Below are 23309 nucleotides of genomic sequence, written 5' to 3'. Positions count from 1 at the left end.
AAAGTTTTGCATGAACTGTTTAGGAATTACAGGCAATTTTGTGCACCGTCCCACCTTTTCAGAGGCTGGAAAATAATCGGAAAATGTATAAAGTTTTATGGCCAGAGGAAGTCTGTTCCCTCATATATATGTATGTATATGGCATGGGCATAAGGCTGCAAGTGGAACCAGGTCACTAGTGTTTATCGATGTGGTTGCTAATAGATGCAGCAGGATGAACTGTGAAGTGCACAGGGCTTTACTCTCTGCTTAGACTCACTCTAATTCTGCAGAACTGATCAGATGGTGCTACGCTGTGAAAATGACTAATGACCCAAAACGCACAGTAACAACAGCCCAAGAGTTTCTCAAAGCAAAGAAATGGGATATTGATGGTTGAGTTAGTCACCTGATAACCCAATAGAGGAGCTTTTTAGTCAGTGAAGACAAAAATGAAGGCAGAGAGACCCACAAACAAGGTCTGGCAGAGCATCACAAGGGAGTCCATGGATGTCCATGTTCATAGGTTCTAAACTTCAGGCAGTCATTGACTCCAAAGAATTCTTACCTTTCTCATTTTAAAGAAAGCTTCTGTTGTCCACCCAAGAAAACTGTACACTGAATATGCACTTCATGATTGGAATAAGCAATGATAAAAATAATGTTTTCTTCATTTTCATAAAAACTGTTTAGAGTGTCATGTTTCATTAGTGGGACATCAGATTTGAACTCAAACATTTCTGTGTTCTGCCAGTTCAACTCATCCTTTGGTCAGAGAAGAAACAAATGAGAAGAGACAGGTATCCAGTGTCAACAATAACAACTTTATTATCTTCTTTTTTCACTGTTTTGTCTTTGCTGTTTAAAGACAGTGTTATACGAGTATAAATTAAGGGAGAAAATACACAATTTTATTTTTTAAAAAAGGGGGAGGAAAAAAGAAAAACCTTAGCTGAATACGCAGTAACACCTGAATACACCTTTGTGTATTTGGGAGTAAGAGTTATCAAGGCAGGTCAGTCACCTCAATCCTGTGCCAGGTCACTATTGTGAAACATCTCATAATTTCTACCAATCGTATGGATTGTTAATATCACCATAATCTCACCACAAAGCTGCGAGTCACTGTCGAATAAGAAGCAAGGTTCAGTTTAGACAAGGCAAGAAAAATCTCCCCATCTTCGTCGTCATCATCAGCATCAGCCTATTTCTGCCTCAAAACTGAGCAGCACTGAAAAGCAGGATATGTAATGCTGCACGTGCACACAAATCAAACTTGCTATGCACACAAATAGTATGAAAACACCAATGTAGGAATAATGGCACCCATTGAGAAGGAAGAAATCAGATCAGAAAATAAAAGCAAGAAAATTAAAGCCAAGAATCACATCGTAGTGAATTAAGCATCAGGTTCAGATGAAATGAGATAAACAGCGACAGGGAGGGTTTACATTTGAACCCTCTGAGATAGGGAAGGCAGATGAAGAGGGTTATTTAGTCTACAACACACTCTTCTCTTACACTTTGGTTGTGTTTTTTCCCTTTCTAAACGAGGCAGACAACCAGTCTTTGAAGCAACAACAGCCACAAACTAACAAATCTACACCTCCACTGCTTTATTGCTACAGCTGTCTGAAACTGTACAGGCCCTTAAAAGGGACAACTTCAGTAGGCAAGTCACCATCAAGTACTGAGGTCACCTTTTTGTTTGGAAATATATTGATTTAAACCTAAGATGAGCTCTCCATTATCATTCAAAATATAATATGTATTCTCAAATATAAAATAATCTCAAACACAATTTATTAAAGTAAACCTGCAGGGAACCTCCACATTTTCATCACGTTCAAGTGGCGATCGCTCCAATGTACAATGACAAGTCTTCGATACACATTCATGAACAAGATAAGAAGGATAGCAGAAAGAAAATGTAAAGAAAAGGCTCAACACTTTGGGAAATGTGCTTATGTGCCTCCTTCTCTCCAATACGACACATTGTAAGGCTACAGGCAGCAGTCACTTATTTTAGGATTAAGGAAACAGGATATAAGCTACCAGCAGCTGAAGATCTGATAAACTAACATGAATCTAATTTGTTTCATTTTTCAAGACAGTTTTTGGTACCAAATTTTGGGTACATCAGGTTTAACTTCCATCTTTAGTTATGTGCAAGACTTCCTCCTGGCACCAAAGCGGCAAACTTCCAGCAAAGATGGAGGTGAAATTTAGAGGGGCTGATGGGTGGTCAGAGCCGAGCTACCCCCCGTTTCCAGTTTTTTTGAGTACAGCTAAGCTAAACTGCCGCCTGTAGCTTCATATTTACAACAAGAGAAGGCTTCATCTTCTCATCAGACTCCAGCAAATTTCAAAACAAAATGAATTTCCAAACGCTAAATTATTCCTTTTAACAAGTGACCATGCTCATGACAACCACAACTCAAAACTGTAAGAAAAACTTTTGTGTAAATGAGTAAAAGTGCCAGTATTCACTTCTCCACTACCATTAGTTCACCGCTAAAGAATCAGACAGGTAAACATTAAGAGCTCATATTATCACACTTACAATTCACTCTATCGGTAAATCCTAGCATTCCTTCCTTGTGTGAAGGAATTTCCTTTCCAGTGTTTTTTTTTTTGTGTGTGTGTATGTGTGTTTGTTTTACATCTGCATGGCCCGCACATCAGAGGAAATAACTGAACCACAGCTAACAACATGTTAGTATTAAGAACTATATAAAAAAAAATTTATTTTCAGTGTGTTAACACAGTTTTTGGCCAAATTGAGGGCACCTCTGAGTTAGTGTCTATCTTCAGGCTCATTTAGTCCCCCCTCTACCCCGACCTCTGCTGTACAGAGAACTCAATACTCACATTAGTATAATTTTTCTTTTACAATATCATCGTTTTATCACAAAATATTCACACAAATAGGCTGGATGGTAGATACAATACCTCCAGCCATGAATTCTATATTCCTAACAATAATTACAAAAAAATATCGACTTTTTTTTTCTTTTTTTTTTTTCCAAAACTCTTGTCACCGTAGACTTGTAGTGCACAGGTCAGGGGACTCGTTCCCTTATTCAGTCAGTTAAAGGCAAAAGACTCAGTGTACCTCTGTGAGCTGATCCCAGATCAGCATGTCCACAAATGGCAAATGAGCTGCGGAGAGCCTGGAGTGGCCGCTCGGGCTTGTCCTCTGTGGCTACAGCTGACTGCAAAGAGGAGCGCTACAGGAACCAGCCCTGTCTGCTTCTATAACCTTTGACCTCCTATCAGCTGAAGCCACTCTGGGTTCCTTGGAGTACCCGCTCCAGTCTCAAATTCAGTAACCCCACTGGAAACGTCTGAACTACAAACTAGTGAGGGATGGATGCTGTGGAACTAGTGAGAAGAAACCGGTGTTTTCCCGGGTTAATGTTTACTAGTGAACGCCTCAGTGATCGGGCGCAGACTTAATACTTTGTACGATCACTGAAGATGATGCTAGTCAAAACGATCACTGATGATATGGTAAGTGTTGCCATGGGAGAGCACCAGAGGACAAGATAGTGTTCATGTACAGAGTGACATTTTCTCAACATCAACACAGAGATATGTACTAACCTCTAGTCAACCACAGTGAAAAGTGCTTATTCAGGTGTTTGATGGAGATTCCCGTGACAGTGATACAAGTGTTTTAATGTCACCACTGCAGTTGCACTAATGTGTTATAATCAAACTACTACTATATAATTTTTCCTAATCAGAGTCACAAATGGAAAATGTTAGGATGATTGAGATCCAATGAAGCATAGAGACAACTCATATTTCTAATATAACTAACATGAACAGACTAATTGCACGTCCCTAAAGGGAAAACTTAATATCCAGACCAAATGGAAAAAGGATTACTGCCTTGATGCATATTTCATTAGTCGAGATAAACCAATCTCTAGTGGATCAATCAAACATTAGCTGTAGATTATGGAGACTCAGTGTGTTTAAAATGAAATACAAATATATTTAGAATTAATCCATCTGATGAACCAATACAGAAAATGTATAACAGAACCATAAAAATTTTAAAAGACACATGAATTAAGAAAAAAAAAAGATAATACATTGTAAAACCTAATATCTGGTTTTATTTCATTCTAGCAGCTTTTAAGACAAAAAGCACTTTAACCAAATCTTTTTAAATTTTTTAACCTCTTTCCCCAGAATATCATCTTCTTCTATAACAACACCGAGTCTGTCAGCTAATTCTGACTTATAGAGCCCGTTATATCACAAATCAGTCACATGGGCTCTGACCCACTTGTCCTCAGACTTCTTGATGAAAAAAAAACAAAACTATTTATAAATAAAATATTTAACACTGAATAAAGTAAAACCTGTAAGCTGACATACAGAGGTTAGTCTGATGCTTTTTCTCACTTTATGGTTATATTAGATACATTTTCTGTAGTTAATTATGTGATTATTCCTACATTCATTTCTCTGTATTTAATTATGTTTTTCTTTGACATTTACTGAACACGTTGACTCTCCATAGTTTATAACACATGCAATCAAAGCTGTGACTATTTCAGAGTCATTCATCCATTACTTTCTATACCTCAGTCACGGACATAGCTTGGCAACCCCCTGACAACTGCCGGTTGCTACAAAAAAATGTGTATTCCTCAACCAGTTTGATTGCTGTCGTCGGGTAAAAATCAGAGCATGCTATACCCACAGGCTCCTTGTGCCTGCTTTGGCTGCTAGTGAAACCCTCTCAGAGTTGTACTGAAAAGGGCAAAACAGACCAGAGAAGTGAAAGTAAAAATTGCATCTGGCGGTTTCAACCAACACATTCCAAAAGGTGCAACTTTTACTTTATGGTTTCAGTGAATTTTCACTCACTACCACTTGGCAAGTAGTTGGCAAAAAAGTCAACACCCCCCCTTGCAAACTGCTGGTGACTGAGGCAAAGTGCTAGCACATGCTAGCAGCAATCACAAAGAGGTTTTCAATGCAGCACCGAAAATCTCTTGCATGAACCAATTTCATGCAAGCATCTGCAACCTCCTGCAACCACTTGCCAACCGATCTCGTAATATACACGCTTCCTTAGTGACCGGTGGTTGGTGGAGGAGGGGTGACCGACTGGTCTCTAGGCCTGTGAATGGAGTTTTAGCAGTCGATTTCACAGCAACTGTCAGCAATCACTTGTCAGCCGGTTGGGAAATAAACACACGTTTTCCCTGTGACCGGTGGTTGCTCTAAGCCCGGCTTTAACATATCAAAAGGCAAATAATGAGCATTTAAAATGTTTACCATAAAGAAAATGAGGGGGCTGATTAATAAAGTAGACCCAGATTAATCTCTGTTGCACTGAATAAAACTGAGGGTGAAGACATTTTTCTTACAACTACTGAAATACTGTTGCGTGTTCTGTTTTTATGTCCATCTTTATTCTTTTTAATCAGTTTATAATCATGAGCAGCTCTGATGTGGGTTTCTATCCAATTTGGGAAACTCTGTAGTGGAGTGAACACAGAAAAGTGCATTGTGGGTAGCATTTCCAGCGCACCAGAGCGTCAGGACTGTGCGGGTTAGCTTTACTGTGTGGTGTTACAACTCTGTTATCTCGCATCCACACGTGATCTCACTGCTGTTTGAGTATAGTGTCAAATAGGACTACTCAGGGAACGCCCATAGTTAAAACAGAGTGAGAGTGTACATTTGGAGGTACAGTATAATCTGAGAGTGTGCGAAACATACACATTCTCATGTTCACACAAAAAAAAGAAAAAAAAAAAAAAGGTCCACATGGTGCTCGTACGCTCCACTGCTTAAGGACCAGAGGTGGAGCGGTTCACTGTCTCATGAGGTTAGGTGTGATCCCAGAGGAGGTTCCTGGGTTAGAAGATGTCAGGACACAGGCTCCAGTCCTGTCTCTCCTTTGCCTCCCAGTAACCCCCCTTGTACACAAAGCTTGTCTCTCCAGTAACTGAGTCCCTCCTCTGGTAAAACCACAATGGCTGGTACCCTTCATATTCTCTACCTGTAGGGGGGGGGGAAAAGGAAATCACAGGTATTAATCCATTGGTTTGATCCAATTATTTTTTAATGGAGAAGCCACACTCGCAGGCTATTCACACTCAGATCATTTCACCTTCATACAATGCATATAGTAGTGATAAAGAAACAAATGAGCACACATTGTGCAAATATGCCAAAACCTGGGAGGATCATGGTGAAGGAGCTATACCCAAACTTTTGGAAGTCCCTGAACTGAAAAATGAATCTGTTTCATAAAAAGAGCAGTCAAAACAAAAAACAAGCATATAAAAAAAGAAAAGTGCATCAGAAAAGTGTCCAATCGGGAAAAAAAGAAAAAAGAAAAAGCATAATGGCAATGCAGGAAGAAATCCAATCTAATCACTTGCTAATGTGGCTTCACCAGAGCACACTGAGAATACTTGTAATCTTAAATCATTTTCTTAAATGCAACATGTTACCGAGGCCAGTTCTGAATGAAAATGTTGCATGTGTGCAGGAAAAAGTGGGGTTTTTTCCTGAGTCATTATTTGGAGAAATTGACATGAGAAGGGTTTCATGCAGTTCCCAACACTGAGGCAGACCACACAGAGTAACACAGAGGATGGCGTTTGTGTGTGTGTGTGTGTGTATGTGGGAGTGATGCACAACGGAGGGGTACAGGGCAACCCCCACTCACCAGAGTCATAATCACACTCTGACCATCAATAGAGGGAGGAAAAGAAAGACAAGTCATGGGTACATCAAAAACAATCTAGCCTACGCATAACACACAGACAGGAATGCCACGAGGATGAAAAGTCTCTGCTGAGGTCCCTGTAAAGTTTAAACTCTTTGATTGTAACCATCTCTTCTTAGTTCTCTTAATGAGCCTTGCTTCCTTAACGTGAACTCTTAAAACTCTTACATCCAAATTATAGAGATCAAGAAGCCTAAGTAAAATATTCAGCTACTGCTTATTAATCATTTGATCTAATACTTGGGTATGAGCTCAGCCTTGATTATGTAGCACAGCATGCCACAGATCCCTTTTAATCAAATATTTCTATTGAGGGATTTTCTAATTCAGTGATTTATCTGTTGTACTGATATTTGAAGTAAAATAATGCTCCAGCTCCCACTTGAAATTGTCTAATCTAATAATGATTGGGACTTTTACTACCATACATGCATAAAATAAGTTGGCCTATTTGATAACTTTATGCCCTGACTCTTGCTTTCTTTCTCATCACTAGACAGAGACAGACACACACTCACTCTCACTGTTCTTAGTCTCATACCTTCATCCAGAGCATCTGAGGCCTCTGCTTCCCTCCTCCTTCTCACTGCTCTTTGTTTCTCCTCTAGCCTCTGTTTTTCGGAGTTTGCTTCATCCCATCGCCCGTCCTCCATCAGCCTCTGGTCTGGTCTCAGGCGGCTGTCGGTCATTGCCACTCCATCCTCCAGCTCATTTAAGGTCAGTGCCAGAGTTGAGAAGTAGTACATGTTCTCAGCGTTCTCCCTGACAAGGCAAGAAGGAATTGACATAAGGTACACTGCGGAGTTCTGCAAGCCATGACATTTATCGCACATCGCAGCTGTTTACTCAGCTATGGCTGTTGGCTTACGGGAGAGGGTATTTCTTCCACAGCAGTTTGGGGGACAAAGTCTGGTAGACCATCTTCTGCTTGCCCTCTGACCCGCTGCCTCCTCGGCTGCTCTGAACGATCTTGGCACTTTCCATTTTCTCATCCCACGTACCGGAGAGGATGTAGTGAGCCTGGCCCCCGCTGTCTGCCACCACACCTGTCACCTGGAAATGGTAAAGAGAAAACAGAAGCTAGAAACACAAGCACAGAGCTGCTCTTTCCACGTAATGTTAGGTATGTAAATACCCAGTCCCATTAGTAGAACATGACTACATTTAAATTTGCTCCAAACAAATAAATGTGCTCTTTATTTAAGTAAGTGTTACAACACAAAAGGGTGTTATTGAGATCTGACTTCATACACTAAGTTTATTACACAAAGCAATACATTTGTTGGTATTGTCCAGCAGGAGGCAGCATCACACAAAGGAACCCCACACCGCAACGTCACACCCAGGCTGGGTGTCAGCAGAGTGTGGAAAACAAAGAGTTTACCTTGCGTGGAACATCCCTGGAGAAATAACTGTAGGGAGAGAACTTGAGCTGGCAGGTCTCCTTGGTCCTGTGATTCACAATCTCAATGTCTCCCGACTGCACAAACACAAACACACAAAAAATACAGAATGAGAGCGAGAAAGAGAGAACAATGACATTTGAGCCAGGGAACATATCACAGCGAGTTTCACAGTGAGTCAGGAGTTAGAAGATTCAATTTGGAATGACACTCAAGGTAAATCCACCACTATTTCATTCTACCTTTCCATCTGCCACACACACTAAACAAACTAAAACAATGTACTTATGTGTAGAATTACTACTCTTGTTCCTGCAAACAAGCCATGTGGTAAGCAGGTCCTTGCATTGTCCTGCAAGGATGTGCATGCACAGTGCTGGACACTGCAGTGGGCTGTACCTTTAAGGTCTCATGCTTAACCCTGTAAAGTCCAAACCATGAAAAATGTTTCAGAAAATCCTGTTTATTTGTGGTTTATTAAATCTTTTGACAAATTAAAAAAAAAAAGAAAAGAAATGAAACATCAGTTTGGATATATGAGTTTTAATTTGACTCATTTTTGCTGCATCCCACAATGTTGTGCAATTTATTGCTTAAATATTTACCGTGCAATTTATTTATGCTTTTCTGGAAAAAAAAAAAAAAAATAACACTGATGATGTAGAAATCTGAAAAAAAATCATCTATCAAAACAGATACACTTGGGTGTTACAGGGCTAATCTGGTTTTGCAGCATGTGACAGCCATGAAAAGAAAATATAAAAAATAGCCACCATGCGGAGAAAATGAAAGTTTATGCTGGTGTGATTGTGATGTAAAAATACATTCATTGTCAGCGCCTCGCTCGTTTCAGCTGTTTTATTACTGACGATTGTGCTCCGCTATAGCCAACCACAGAGAGTGTAGCTGTAGGTTAATATGAAGCTGTTTGGGTGACCCCGTTCTGCAAAGGAGGACAGTAGAGTGGCAGAACAATGCACAGAGAATGACGGTGAATATACTGAAGAAAACAATACAATACAGAGATGACAAAACTAAATTTATCTCAACACCGAGCTGGTGATTTTGTTACACTCAAAAGGAAAAAAAAACTGATAGCATTTGTACATTTGATCAGAAAACAGACCGTAATGTGAGTAATTTATTTTTAGATCGTTTCCTTTCCTTGCTTCCAATTTTCACTAAATGCTTGCTCATAGAGGGACATGGGGTTGGTTATGTCTCTATCAGGGTACATTAAGGTGAGTGCTGTTGTCATTTGGTGCCATATAAAAAAATGGAATTGAAATTGAATGTAATTCACGTCTGTACAGTACCTTTAAGAAACAAATACCACAAATATTCAGTAATTTAGAATATTTGTACTTTTACTTTTTTGTGTTAGGAACAGGTTAAAGCTTTGTTATTATACACAAGAGCTTATATTCTAGTCTAGCGGATATAATGTGTGTATTTTTCTTCTTCATGGATTCTTTAAAATGAGCATTCAAACACAAATGCACACTGACAGATTGATGTGACACACGAAAGCAGGACAGAAAAAAAATGTAGGGGGTGGAGGTAGATGGGGTTTTATAGAAAGAGACAAATCTGCACAGACAGAAAGATGGACACATGTGAAGCCTGCCCCTCAAACCTCCCTCCACACTATAACTGGGGCATCTCAAAGAAACAAGAGGTTGTTATTTAGACCAAAGCTAAAGACAAATCCCCGGAGATTGTGAAGCTACTTGTTGAATTGTTATAAAGCTTTACGCTGATTCCCCTCTTCAATCCTACTCTGCTGGTCTGTGCCACACACCTCTGCTAGAAGAAAATATCTACGGGCTACTCAGGAAGCTCAGTGGTATTAAGGCGTGCTGTGGATAAAGTAAACATAATAAACAGACCTGGTCAATCCACAGCTTGCCCACAATGATGTTGTGCACTGTGGAGGTGACCTTTCTCCACACATAGTGGTTCCCGCTGGCGTGGAACTGCAGGTGAATGGTACCTGGGGACACACGGCGACAAAAGACAGATTCTCACATCTGCTTTATTGCTAATCAGCAGTTGCGCATTATTGTTTGGTTTTGTGCTTCTGAATCTGTCATCCAGCACATTAATGCTCTGAGCACAGGCAATGCATTTTCACCTCGTTTCAATGTCAAATAAGCCTCAGAAGATTTATATTTCACTACTTACATGATTTTCTATTACATAGCACAACACAGCAGGCATATAACATGAAGTAGGGTATGTCAGAATTACCACTGAATCCTTTTGGCTCGATCCGGACCGCTTACATCTATTTGAGCTCTTAGTACAGAACTCCCTTTGTACCCATATTTATGTGTGTGCCAGATGGGTCATAAAACCCTCCAGATTAATCTTCACACTAGCTTTAGATTGCACGGTGGCAGATCACTGCTCTGCTCCTGACTCTGGAGTCTTTCTTGCTTAACACTCGTGCTGTTTAGTGTGCATTATGGAGCCTTTATTTACGCATGAAGTTTGTTAGCGGTCTTACCCAGAGGCATTATGGAGAGGTATTTGCCACGGAACTTGCTGGCGATGGTGATTTCCTGCCATAAGGTCCAGCCTCTTTGGGAAATCACATGATGTGCAGCTGCAGGTGGGTGATGGCTCACCTGAGAGGACACAGAAACACAAAGTCTCTGTTTAACCTTGTGTACCGCTGTGTGTGTCTGTGTTGAATAACTGTGTCCACATCAGGAAGCATGCAAACAAAATCTCTCTGTAGCTGTGCCATTACCTGCTCACACACCGAGCGGTAGCCAAATTCCTCCAAGCGATCAAGCTCGTACGTTTCGCCCAGGAGGGGGTTGAAGGGCTTGGCTGTCCGATGGACCGTGGTTGAGTAGGAAGAGACAGAAAAGGCAGCGACCAGGCACATCTGTTCTAGTGAGGAGTCGCAGCGGGCCGCCTTGTCTAGAAGCTCGTGATACTCCAGGTCCTCGGTGAGGCGCTGCAGCATCGACAGAGGCTCATTAAAGTTTACCTGAAAGGAAGATAAAGGAGAGAAACTCATAAGATACAATCCTTCCAGATTTACCTGCCAGCAAGAAGAACCGGGAGTATGCCTACACTTACAGGCATGGGGATTTTAGAAAGCTCCTTGCCGATGCAGTTCTTCATGATGCTCCACAAATTGAGGGAGTAATTGGGTTTGTCTGGGATATGAGTCCGCCTTTGTCTGCGCGGCTGAAGCTCCTTTCCTGACACATCGTTACAGCTTGGAGACATCTGGGATTGGGTGAGGAGAAGAGGGTGGATATACAAGTTTGAGACAATACTTTCAATTTTGTGGACAGCTTGGCAGCATATCTCCAGATGTAGCGACAGAGCAAGAGAAAGACGGGAGGAAAAGAGAGAAGACAGATGTGTAAGAGAGAGAGAGAAATATGAGAAAGAGAGCTGAGAGAGAAGAAGAACAGATGTTTGAGTACTAAATGATTCAACTGTATATTTCCGGCACTGCAGGAGCGGCAACGAGACCGCAGGAAACCACTGGCAAAGTTTGGGTATCCTTGCATCCTTCTTTAAGCACGGGAGGGAAGGATACTTGTGAAAGCAGCAAGTGAAGATGTTACATAAATAAATCAATGAGGTGTGAGCTTTGCAGCACCAGCAGAAATGAATCTATTTTGAGATTACAAATATTTGCTCCTTTAACAAATGTCAGTGCCATTAGTCAGGCATGTTGGGAAGACACTTACATGGTCGTCCTGGTTCCAGTCACCGGGCTGGCCTCCGCTCGCTCCGCTCAAATTACTCTGAGATCGCCTGGAACAAAATGAAAATATTTTCTACAGCGACGCAGGACACAATCTCGCCAAATTCCCCTCACGCTCTTGTTTCCCCTTTACACACGCAAACACAATATACACAAGGGAGGGGAGAGATTGCTGAGTATTGCAGATGAATACTGTGAAACTGGAGTTGACGGATATGTCACATGACACAAAAATTGGGTAACTCGTCTGCAGGAAAACCGACCGGTGTGAGAGTCTAAGGCTGGTTTTTATTTGTACAACCGAAAGTGAACACATGACAGGAAAGGACACGCCGCTCTTCGATTTCTCACTCCATCAGCTATCGTCAGAGCCCTGCTCAGACGTCACCCAGCGTCAAACTCACAGTTTTGACAATTTGGAGCGTGCATGGCTAAACTATATTTCCCATATCCATTTTGTATTTCGCTCTTACAGTGCATTTTTAATGAATACATAAAAAGAAAGCAGAGACTGCACGGATTCCTGTGTGAGACTGACCTGTGCTGCGTGCTCTCACTGGCAGTCACTGTGATAAACGCAGGGGAATCCTCCATGGCATCAAAGTACTCAGTATCCTCATCTTCATCACTTGCCTCCTCTTTCCGCGACCTCTCACTCCCTTCAAGTGGACATATACATTTATGAGTCCACACAGACATCCCAGTGAAAAACAGTGAGTTTGTATTCTGCAGTGTTCAAGAGAGACAGGCATATAATCACATACCGGTGGTGATTAATCAGGGAATAATTAGCTTAATCGTAAAATTGGCAGTGTTCCTGTTGGGTAACTAGCCTGAATGATGCAAGTACCTCAGGGCATGCTTCTTATATTTAGTACTGACTATTCAGCACTCAGTATGTTCACTGTGTTCAGTGATCCATTATGGGTTTTAACCAGCTTCCAAGTGAGAAGCACAAATGTTTATATAAAGTACAATTAATGGGTAAAAGAGGGAGAGGGGAGGGAGTATGTTTGCTGTATAGAAGCTCTGTATAAATGTATAAATAATAAAAACTCTAACACAGTATATGGTTATTTTAAAGGTCCAAATTTCATATCTGCCATTACGATAGCAAGTAGTGACAAATGGCAAAATAGTATAAAAGGTAATGAAAGTTGAAGAAACTGTGGTTCCCACAGGACCTGATGTTTCTGATGTTCTGCCTAAGTGGTTAAAATATAATTATGCTCTGTATAAGTTAACAATTGCCTTTAAGGTTAAAGGAAGGAAGAGGGACTCAAACGATGTTTTAAACCCTCATTATAAACAGCAGAGATAGAGATCACAGGGGGGCTGGAAATGGGTCCCCAGCTAGACTCAAACTAGTCCCTAGTTTGAGTTGGGTTCATGGGTGCTCAAAGTTTTTACAAATTATAAACTGTGGCTTTTTCCTGTGTAACTTTTTACAGCACAGCTGAAAGTTACACCACTTCCAGCCAAAAACTCATGAGAATATAAATTGACCAAAGAGACTCTTAAGATAAGTACCATTTACATCTTAACTGCTGTCTAATTAAAATCTTCTGACACAGCTCAAAACTTCTGTTCTCCACATGAGGAGAGTCTATAATGCTAAAGCCGAGGCTACGTGTGACTTTTAGCTATTGGTATGAGTCCCATGCTAAGGTCCACAGGAGCGACTAACAGACTGCCAGTCTCACCCTTGTTGGTGGTAGGGGCACTGGGTGCGCTGGAAACAAGCGTGGGTGCTTCTCTCCACGCTCGCTCCAGGCTGTTATGCTGCTTGGCTAGCTGCTCAATGGTCTCCTCTAGATGGGTACGCTGCTCTCGCTCATACTGCAGAGCCCGCTGCCATCTCCTACTGTGAGTCTCGGCTAGGTCCAAAAAGTCTCGACACGCCTTGGGTAACAGAAACACACGAGCAGATAATCAGAAAGACAGGAGTGAAAAATCAATCAATGTAAAACACATCCTGAGGGGGGAATTGTTAAAAACAACTTTTTTAACAAAATGGAAACAATCCGTTGGGATAAAAATCCTGTATCACTTTTCCTCACAGTTGGCAACAATACAATAGAAAGAAGACTCAGATGGAAAGGGCCGTAAATGCATTTGTGTCATGTGTCGTAATCAAGGCTGCTTATCATAAGTTTTTTGAGCAATCATCAATATGTTAATTAGCTGTCTGCCGAGACTTTACTCCGTTTCCCTGCTGTGGCAAATGCACCTTGGAGCAAACTGTAAACATAGAAAACATCAGTGACTGATGAGCTGTGTTTAACACTCCGATTGCATAAGGCTCTATATCTGCGTCAAGAGGGGGTATTATTGTTTCTCTTCTGCTTTTACTGCTCAGACAGAGAGGTTACTTCAGATCACCACATATTACATGTCAGCACATGCTGCCACTGGCGCTCACTGAGCACAGAGGTCAATGAACCCAAGTAACACCTCTCAGCTGACTGCATACATGTTAAAAATGTCATGTGATGCTCACTGATCTCTCAGCGTGGGGTTATCCAGCTGTTTTTCAAACACTGCTTTTAAAGCAACCACAAATCAAATGTTATGGAAGTCTTGACTTGACTTTATTCTGTGGTACACGGTCATCTGCAAGAAGAGATTGAGAGGACCTGCTGAGAGGTAGCTGACGCCACTTAAATAAAATAGTGGCTGAGAGTTAAAAACTTTCGGGGCAAAAGTGTCAGACAGTTCAATTCATCTGTGCTCTTAGTATGTATGACAGTTTGTTTTGTTGGAAAAAAAAAAAAAAAAAAGTTATATAGACGATATAGCCCCCAACAAAAGTATTTATGACACATACCTGTCATAAAAACAAGAAAACAGCTATTTGAAACTAAAACTTGTTATTTTTAGGTAAATTTACGCTTTTATAACCAAATTTGAGCCGGCACGCTGGATTTCTCTGAGAAGTCAGATGTGATTAAATTTTACAAATTTTTCTCTTCAGAAATGGATGCAAACAAATCCAATTTTGTATCTTATTAAAAAACAAAACAACCCCAACATGCTTTATTATTTATTTCAGCTTTTCTGTAAAATAATACATTTGGAAAATTATGGATAACAACAATAATTAAATTTTAGCATTAATAAATATAATTTCAATTGAAGAGCTTGAGATTAACCATTACAGAAACACAAAGAATGATTTTGGTATTTACCAACACTATTAACTTAGGGCAGCTGTGGTATTAACCGTATACCGGGTGGTGGTATAAATACTATAAATAGTTTCAAACAATAGATTTTTGTTTTATTTTGTGTTTTTTTAATAAGTATGCCCAGTAAAGCAAAGGGGAGCTGTAACTACCAACTATTATGTTCTCACTGCTCAAATTCATATTTGGACAACAAAGTCTTATAACAGCCAAAGAGGTCTATGACTCACATCTTCAGATGTCTGGTTTTGTCAGAGTGACAGGCCAGGACATTAAGACATTTAGCCTAATATTTAAATTTCTTACAAATACACATTTTTTAAATAATTTTTGCTACAAAAAAAGTCAAGTTAATTTTAAAAAAAAATTGTCCGTGGCTTTACTTTTACATTTATTTGCTGTGTTGCAGTTGACTGTATTGCACAACCATTATCATATCATAGAGCCTTTCACATTCCCACTGACCAGAGCAATGTATGCTTTCATGCATTTCATCCTGGTCATATTATTGATTTATGCCCACCTGTGTAAGGATACTCGGTACTCTTGAATAAGGCTAATAACACCCAAAAAACAAAACTATGATTACTTCCCGAGCTTCATTTTAAAAACACTAAAAAAACCAGATATTGCCTAAAACTATTAAGACACACTTGTAAATTAAAAAAATTCCACACTATTATTAACAGGCCTACAGCACTCATACTTAACAAACTATACAGCAAGGAAAAACACCTACATTTTTAAAGCCAAATTAAAATAAGTTAAACTAGAAATTGATCATTAAAGACAATCAAATTTGCTAATTACATAGTCATTAATCCAAAATGTTAATAGAGCAGTACGATCATAAGACAAGAAGTGAAATATCAGATCTCCTTACCATGCCTGGTCAGTCTCTTACCCTAAACAGCCCTGCACAAATGTTTCAATATTAACGTCTTAGAGTCAGTTAAATGTCCCAAATGCATGTGACGATGTGGGCCACTTCCCCAGACAATAACCATCATATGAAACTCAAACACCCCCTTAAGAAAATATGACAGTTCCACTTTTTTAAATGCTGACTCTCCAGTATAAACATAGACTGCATGTGACTTCTGGTGTTTAAAGGACGGGGTTGATAAAGGCTAAAAACTGAATGAACGTGCAGGAGCACATATGTATGTAAGTGAGAGTTGACATTAAAGAGTCACACAGTCCCAGTGAACTCTGCAGAAGGAACTATGTAGCACAGAATAAAGTAAACTTGGTTAAAGTTGATGTTCATGTGTAAATTGTATAACCCTGAAAGAGTACGTGTGTAAATGCATGTAAATGTGCCATTAGAGTCAGGCTACTGCTGAACGAACTAGAGTGAAACCCTCTCCCAAGGCCAGATTAATAAGAGCGTGCAGTTGTACCTTTACAGCATGGCCTCCAGCTTTCCTCAATCCACCTTCTCTCTCCTCTGTTCTTTATTCACACTTTACATGTCAACACCATTTTAACATGGGTAAAATAAAGTTTTAGGATGCGTCTTTCTAGGGGCCAAAAATGTGGCAGTAGAAATCCAAAATCTTGCACCAAAGGGAGTTTGGACCAACATTTATTTCTCATTAAAAGCACATTCCTGGCAAGCCAAATGGCATTTTAATGAGTTCGGCAATCCATAAAGGTCTTTTTTTATTGCTTGTCCAGTTTCCTTTTCCTACGTCAATTAATAAAAAAACAATAACAGGCTCATGATTTTGAGCACTGGCCTTTTACACAATGTTAAGTGCAATCCTCGTTACAACTTTGTTTTTTTTTTTAAATCATAAAACATTAGCTGATAAATTCAAACTAATTACAACCCAAAATGCAACTAATCTTAGTAAATTATTTTAACCCCAAACAAACCAAAACGAAACAAAAAAGCTTCAACTGAAAGTCATGCATTAGAAGTCAAATCGCAATCAAAATCAAAGCCACTCGTAGAAGCGGAAAGAAAGACCAACCTTGTATGATTTGTCTTTAGTCAGACCAGGTCTGTCAGTCTAACTGTAGTCCAGAAGGCTCTAACATTCCTCACCAAGCAGGGAGGGTCAGGGTTTTGAGAAGAGTGGGGAGCTGGGGCTATTCCTGTCACCCCCACCCACTATCATATCCAGTATCACGTTTGCATGACCTCAATTCTATATGAACTGTCATCCATTACTAACAGACAGCTAAAACCACAATATTCACTGTAAAGGAAATGGAAACTGGGCCAGATTACAGTAGAGCATACACGTAATCAGATAAAACATTTGGCAGTAATGACCAACTTGGTCATGGCTGTGTTTTGCTACATGTGATTTTGAACATTAAATAGCAGCGAACAACAATTTGCTACATAAAGATGTTGTGGTTTCACTGCACAAAAGAGAAAAATTGTGAAACAGAGAACAGAGGAGAGCAAAAAAACCAAAAACATGCAAACAAACAAAAAAGCAGTTAGAGACTCGTCAGTGGTTGTGGCTAGCTTCTGTTTGCCTCTGTACACAATATTTTCTATCTGTTTATGGAGGGGGGGGAAAGTATACCAGAGGCACCCATTTGGTTTGAGGTGCTGGTGTTTAAATGTCGTATACAACGAATCATCTACCTCAATCTCCCCCTATTTTAACATCCTCTTCTTTCACAACAACCCTCTCCTTGTCCTCCTTCCCCTTCATCCATGGGTTTCTGCTGGCACCCTGCTGTCCAGCAGCAACGGAGGCGGTGATTTTAAATCCGACCAATCTGGTATGGAAATCTTATTCTTGATGATTTGGCCCTGGATGCTCATCCTGACATAACCCTCCCCATTTAGGCAGGATTGGAACTGCCACTAGGAGTACCCTGGCTTGTGTCTCCCACATCATCTATCAGGATCTGGTCGACCTCCATGCCTGCAGCCTTGGTCTCTTTAAACACACTACACTGTGAACTGATCTCATCTCCCATTGCTCACAAACCAGGACTGGCACTCCTGTCATACCGATCATACCAAAGCATGTGGGACACAGATCACTCACTGCTAACCCCTGCCGTGTCTTGCAGCGCAGTCTGTCACAGCTACTTACATTGATCATAGCATTGGAAGTGATGCGGAAGAGGGTGGCTCGCTCGTTGACTGCCTTGATTTTTTCTCCTCCCTCCACAGGGACTTTCAGGCCTTCGAGTTCACTCAGGGAGCGCTGCAGGGCTGCCCCGTGCTTGGCGATCAGGTCATTACACGTGCTGAGGTCATCGAGCTTGCTGATAAGTATCTTCAGGGTGCCCTGGATCTCGCTGCGGTCTGACTGGGACGTGGGCTCCTCGTCCCCTGAGTCATCTAAATGGCAGGGGTCACATAAAAAAAAACAAAAAAACAATTAATAACTAACTGAAAATGCATTTCTTAAGTTTTCCCAAATATCCAATGAACTTGTGCATCAAAGAAATATCTGATTTCTCAACTGTTCTGTGAATTTCACTGTCCAACCTATGACACAGATAACTTTTTATAGACACTGTAGTGTTAACCGAGAAAAGATGTGAGGTTACTGGGCCACAGTTTGTTCTTACAGTTATTTTGTTTTATTAAAGGGACAGTCTGGAAACAGCTGTCCCTTAAACAGTGCAAGAAATTCTTACCATTCTCTTTTTAAAAAATGTAAGTGTAGTGTAAGTTTTATAATGCCATTTAATGTGGACCATGAGCTCTGTGAACCTTTGAAGCAGCAGCAGCAGCCTTGCCCTGTGATATCTCTAAACAGAGGTTACTCAAGGTTAAAGAAAACATATGAGAACAGTATTGCAGTGTCAGCTCTGTATGACACGCATATACACATGCACCACAAGCAGAAGGACACGCACAGAAAGACGGAAACATACCAAGGGGTAAAAACACGAGTCCACAAACAGCCTAGCAACATCATTAAAGAAGCACATCCAAAAAAGGAAGTAGAACCATAAAGCTTTAGGAATATGATTTATACACAAGCTTCATGAAGAACAAACTCTATTATGAAGGATTTTATTGGAGGATTTTAAGCCTACAATCGATTCTGGACAGAGACCTTGATGTATGTCACAGCCCAACGCTCCTATTTTTTTTCTGTGTGGTACTTTATCTATCAAATAGTTCATCTTGTGGTTTATGCGCTGTCCCCATAACTTTCTGACCACCAGGACATGCTGCTATAAAGCATTTTTTAAAGACCACCAAGGAACTTTTTAAATCAAGATATATTCATTTCCAAATCTGATTTCACACGAAAACTTCCCCACATCTGTGCTGGGCATTTCTATCATCATAAATCAAAAACAAACCCATATGGTGGGGATAAATCAAAAAGCACCAGCTTAGGTGCAAGCGTCCTTGTTCTTGACACATTATGGCATGTTGAAAAGCTGTAATATCCCAACAAGCACACCAGAGGAGAGGCATCTAAAATTACTGCCACCACTGGAGCAAAGAAAACAGATGACAAGATGGAAGGAGGAGGAGGAGGAGGAGGAGGAGGAGGAGGAGGAATGGGAGGGGAAGACAGGCTGAAAAGCAACGAAAATGAGGACGAGAGGGACACTGCTTATCTCGACATAGAAAATATATTCCTGTATTAGTGAGGTTAAAAGTTCGATTGTGGAGAGAAATTCTTTTCACCCTCTAATCCACCCTGCTGACCCTCTAATGCTCTAATGTCTGTAGAGTGCTGTTCTGCTGGCTTCTACACCCGAGCCTGCAGAGTATGCTTTGTCACGTTGAAAAGGTCCATTATGCAGCTGACAGGAAGACTGTCATAGTAGTGGTGAGTGGAAAGAGAAACACTTTCCCGTAAGAACATGGCAGCTGGATGTGACCTCAAAGGCAAGACACTATCACCTCTTTCAAGACTATTTACACTACACTCGTAGAACATGGATTTCTGCCTGGGGGCTTTGTGGTAATAGCCTGGTAGACCCAGACATACATCATTTACTTCAAAAGTTCAAATTTGACTAGCAGCATTGTCCAGAGGTAAAAAAAAGTAGTACAGATGCATAGTGTCTGAACTCTTAAAAAACTATGCCGCATTTACTGTACTACTACACTCATTTTTGTGAAATACAGCACTCTGAGTACTAATAACAATAACTTGTTATATAACAGCAACATTTTTCAGTCCTAATAACTTAAAGTTAAGTTATTTTTAATAGAGATTCACCAGTTGACTGGAATCAGTGAATTTTTTTGCCTGGTCAGCTGGTTAGTCGTGCTAACATGCTAACAGTCACATGCTAACACTGGCGTAGAAACTCATCACTGTGAGCGAAGACATTAAGTTCACCAAAGTAAACTGCCAATGAACCACCACAAATAAAAATTGCAATAACAAACCCTAATGAGACACTTAAATCACTTTCATCTAGCAGAATATGAGTATTTTAAGGAAGCTAACAAAGACCAAGTGGCTAAAGCTAAAGCTATCCAGGACGTAGAGCGAACCACAACCCAGCAGCCTGGAGCAACGGATTAAGGTAGACGAGTAAAAAGAGTTGTTGAAGTTCATGTTCCTCAGGTGAAGTTATCAACATATTTTGTAATAAACATGTTTTCTAGGTTGTATTATTACTAAAAAACAAAACAAAAAAACAAGTCTTGATGCATGCTCAATCATCCAGGTAAGGAAATCCCAAAAAGTTGAATTTGTTCATCTGGACGTGGCGTTTTCAGTGGGAGAAATGTTTCGTTACTCATCCAAGTAACTTCTTCAGTTTCAGTTGACTGCAGATTTCCCCAACCTTATAAACAGTACCTTCGATCACATTAATGACCAAGAAACTGTTTCCGTCATTGTACAAAGGTACTGTTTATAAGGTTGGGGAAATCTGTAGTCAACTGCTAATTAATTGCTTATCTCTCCCATGACTGCAGTGGTTCCGGTTATTAGTGCTATCATTTTTTTAAAAACTACTACTGCGGTATTTAAATAGACAAAATGAAAAATTTCTGTTCTGTTCTAGTTGTAGTAGAACAGATGAACACAGAATAAAATAAAAATCTCACCATGTTGGAATTCCCGGGTGTCCATTTTAATCCAAAGGTAACCAAATTACATCCAGTAAGATGCAGCACACACACAGGCCACTGATCTCTACCGCCTGTGGGACTTTGTAAACATGTTCAGGAGGATTTCATAAATTCAGCTGCCTGGTCATTAGAAAGAGAAGAGATAAAAACTAAGCAGTCCTGTCAAAGACCAGCCCAGCACCCCTGCAGCGATAACAAATCCCAATAGAAACCTAGATTGGAAAATGAAACCAGCATCCTCCCATTACCAGTACAGTAGGTCTCCAATTACACAAAATTTCAGCAAAGTCACTGCAGAGAAACTCAGGTAAAGAAAAGGAAAAAGGCTGACGATGTAAAGTCACAAAATCGACTCGACTGTGTGTTAAAACTGCAGAGCAAACAAAACTAGGAGAAAGTGAAAAGGTGAATTGAAAGACCCAAAGAGCAACTTCAGAGAGATATGGAGAGGCTAATGAAATTAGCCCTAAATTGATAAAGCATGACTATGTCAGTGCAGCTCTAAACTCATTTAAACAGTTAGTGGCTGAGTTGGTATGGCGTTGAACTTGATCCCACAAGGCAACAATTCGCCATTTTCAAAAATTATGCGATTAGATAATTAATTTACACTGCCATGTTCAAAACTTTTGATTTTGATTGTATAGTTTGAGTTTTTATTTAACAAAAAAAAAAATAAAAATCTATATTTCTTAATAGCAATGTTACATTTATGATTTCACTGAACAAAGAATAGTTTGTGGACAGACAGCAACATTCAAGAACATCTGTTAAAAGCATAGCATGATGAATCTGGGCTTCAAGTTTCTTAATAAATCATTGAGGTTATGCACAAAACACTGGAGACTTTGCCTCAATGAAATCAAATAAAACCATGAAACTTCCTTTCTCATTGAAAATCAAGTTTGCTGGGATGGTAAAGTCACCACTAACTGAGCCAAACACTAATGCTCTGCATCACGTCCACGTTTAAGAGTGTGAAATTACATAGACTCTGGATAATATCAGGATAACTTGAGAGCTGCTGTGACAGGGAAAAAAAGAAGCCCATGAAGACCATGACCATGGAGAGCACTGAACAAATTTTAAATAACGGGGGATTTCACTAACTGGTGGTGATCCCATTCCACTGGTAAATTAGATGTACAGCTGGGACCATTTGATATTAAATTAAAATACGTGGCTGGAAAAAGAAACATCCAAAATTGCAGTGATGCCTGGCTCATATTATTTACCCCCATTCTGCCAAAGAGTTCAGCAGCTCTCAGTGATGCCACTTAAAAATAAACTGTCACATGTACCAAAGCATATTTGTGCAGAAGAGACTGCTTATAGTACACCGCACACGCAAAATAAATTCTCCAAGCAAAAATCATTCTAATTCAGATTTTGGATTTGGGTTCTACTCTGTTGACACTCTGCACCTTTAAGCAGAAACCACAAAACAAAGTTTTTTTTCCAAGTAGTAGAAATGCCCTTTTCTATCCTTTCAGATCTATACAGCAAAAACAAAATGTTAAGCACAACTTGACAAGACTGAATACTGTAGAAGAAAATCCTTTGGGTTGTGGGTATCACTTGGACCTCAATTAACAAATTAGTAATGGCTTTTACAATAAACCCATGTCACTAAAATGCTGATCTATGTTGTTTATGTATTGGCGCCACTGCCTAGCCCACCTATTTACATCTCCAACCACTTCCCTTACAACAGCAGATGTTGATAGATGGTTTCTCAGAACAAAGTCATTACCATGCCAGTCATGCTTCAAGGGTGAACTACCTTCAGTACCTCCCCCATTCCCCCACAGCCTACTACCTCGAAGAACCTTGCATTAACACAAACGTAAGTCTACCTCCAAGTCTACCTACTCCGTCCTCCTTCTCAGACCGAATTTAAACAATTATTTGTGTCTGGCATAAACTAAGCTACACACATGTGTATTGTATAGGTCATAGCTTGTCCAATCACAACATTTCATCACATGGACACAAAGCAGCTAGCTCCTCCGCATGTATACAGCTCCTTTGTCCTTCACTCATACCCAACTGTCAATCTTTGTAGCAAGCACCAAAGTGTAGAGTGATGGAGGAAGTGGAAGGTGGAGAATAGGCAGCAGAAGTATGTAATTGGATGAGCAGTAGTCTGCTATCTCACTGTCAGGGCTCGTCTCTCTGCGAGTCCCTGAGGGTAGGCTGT

General features: G+C 40.3%; 1 protein-coding gene across 3 annotated transcripts in view; it reads right to left on the bottom strand.

Moving 5' to 3' along the window:
* Positions 1 to 782: 782 nt before the first annotated feature.
* Positions 783 to 23309, bottom strand: part of osbp2b (oxysterol binding protein 2b) — a 48333-nt gene continuing 25806 nt past the window's right edge. For 2 of the 3 annotated variants that reach the window (XM_025911957.1, XM_025911959.1), the window contains 13 exons: positions 18138 to 18388; positions 13588 to 13786; positions 12423 to 12543; positions 11868 to 11934; positions 11242 to 11394; positions 10904 to 11149; positions 10658 to 10778; positions 10038 to 10141; positions 8130 to 8225; positions 7614 to 7798; positions 7287 to 7507; positions 6686 to 6703; positions 783 to 6010 (listed from right to left, as the gene is read on the bottom strand). In XM_025911957.1, coding sequence (XP_025767742.1) covers positions 5868 to 6010; positions 6686 to 6703; positions 7287 to 7507; positions 7614 to 7798; positions 8130 to 8225; positions 10038 to 10141; positions 10658 to 10778; positions 10904 to 11149; positions 11242 to 11394; positions 11868 to 11934; positions 12423 to 12543; positions 13588 to 13786; positions 18138 to 18388 — 1925 coding nt within the window. In that variant the 3' untranslated portion in view covers positions 783 to 5867. The remainder of the gene's footprint in view (positions 6011 to 6685; positions 6704 to 7286; positions 7508 to 7613; positions 7799 to 8129; positions 8226 to 10037; positions 10142 to 10657; positions 10779 to 10903; positions 11150 to 11241; positions 11395 to 11867; positions 11935 to 12422; positions 12544 to 13587; positions 13787 to 18137; positions 18389 to 23309) is intronic. The other variant, XM_005473366.4, reaches the window with a different exon arrangement.

The sequence above is a fragment of the Oreochromis niloticus genome, linkage group LG12 (assembly GCF_001858045.2).
Source record: "Oreochromis niloticus isolate F11D_XX linkage group LG12, O_niloticus_UMD_NMBU, whole genome shotgun sequence".
In the NCBI taxonomy this organism is placed as follows: Eukaryota; Metazoa; Chordata; class Actinopteri; order Cichliformes; family Cichlidae; genus Oreochromis; species Oreochromis niloticus.
This window is presented reverse-complemented; position numbering and strand designations above follow the sequence as displayed.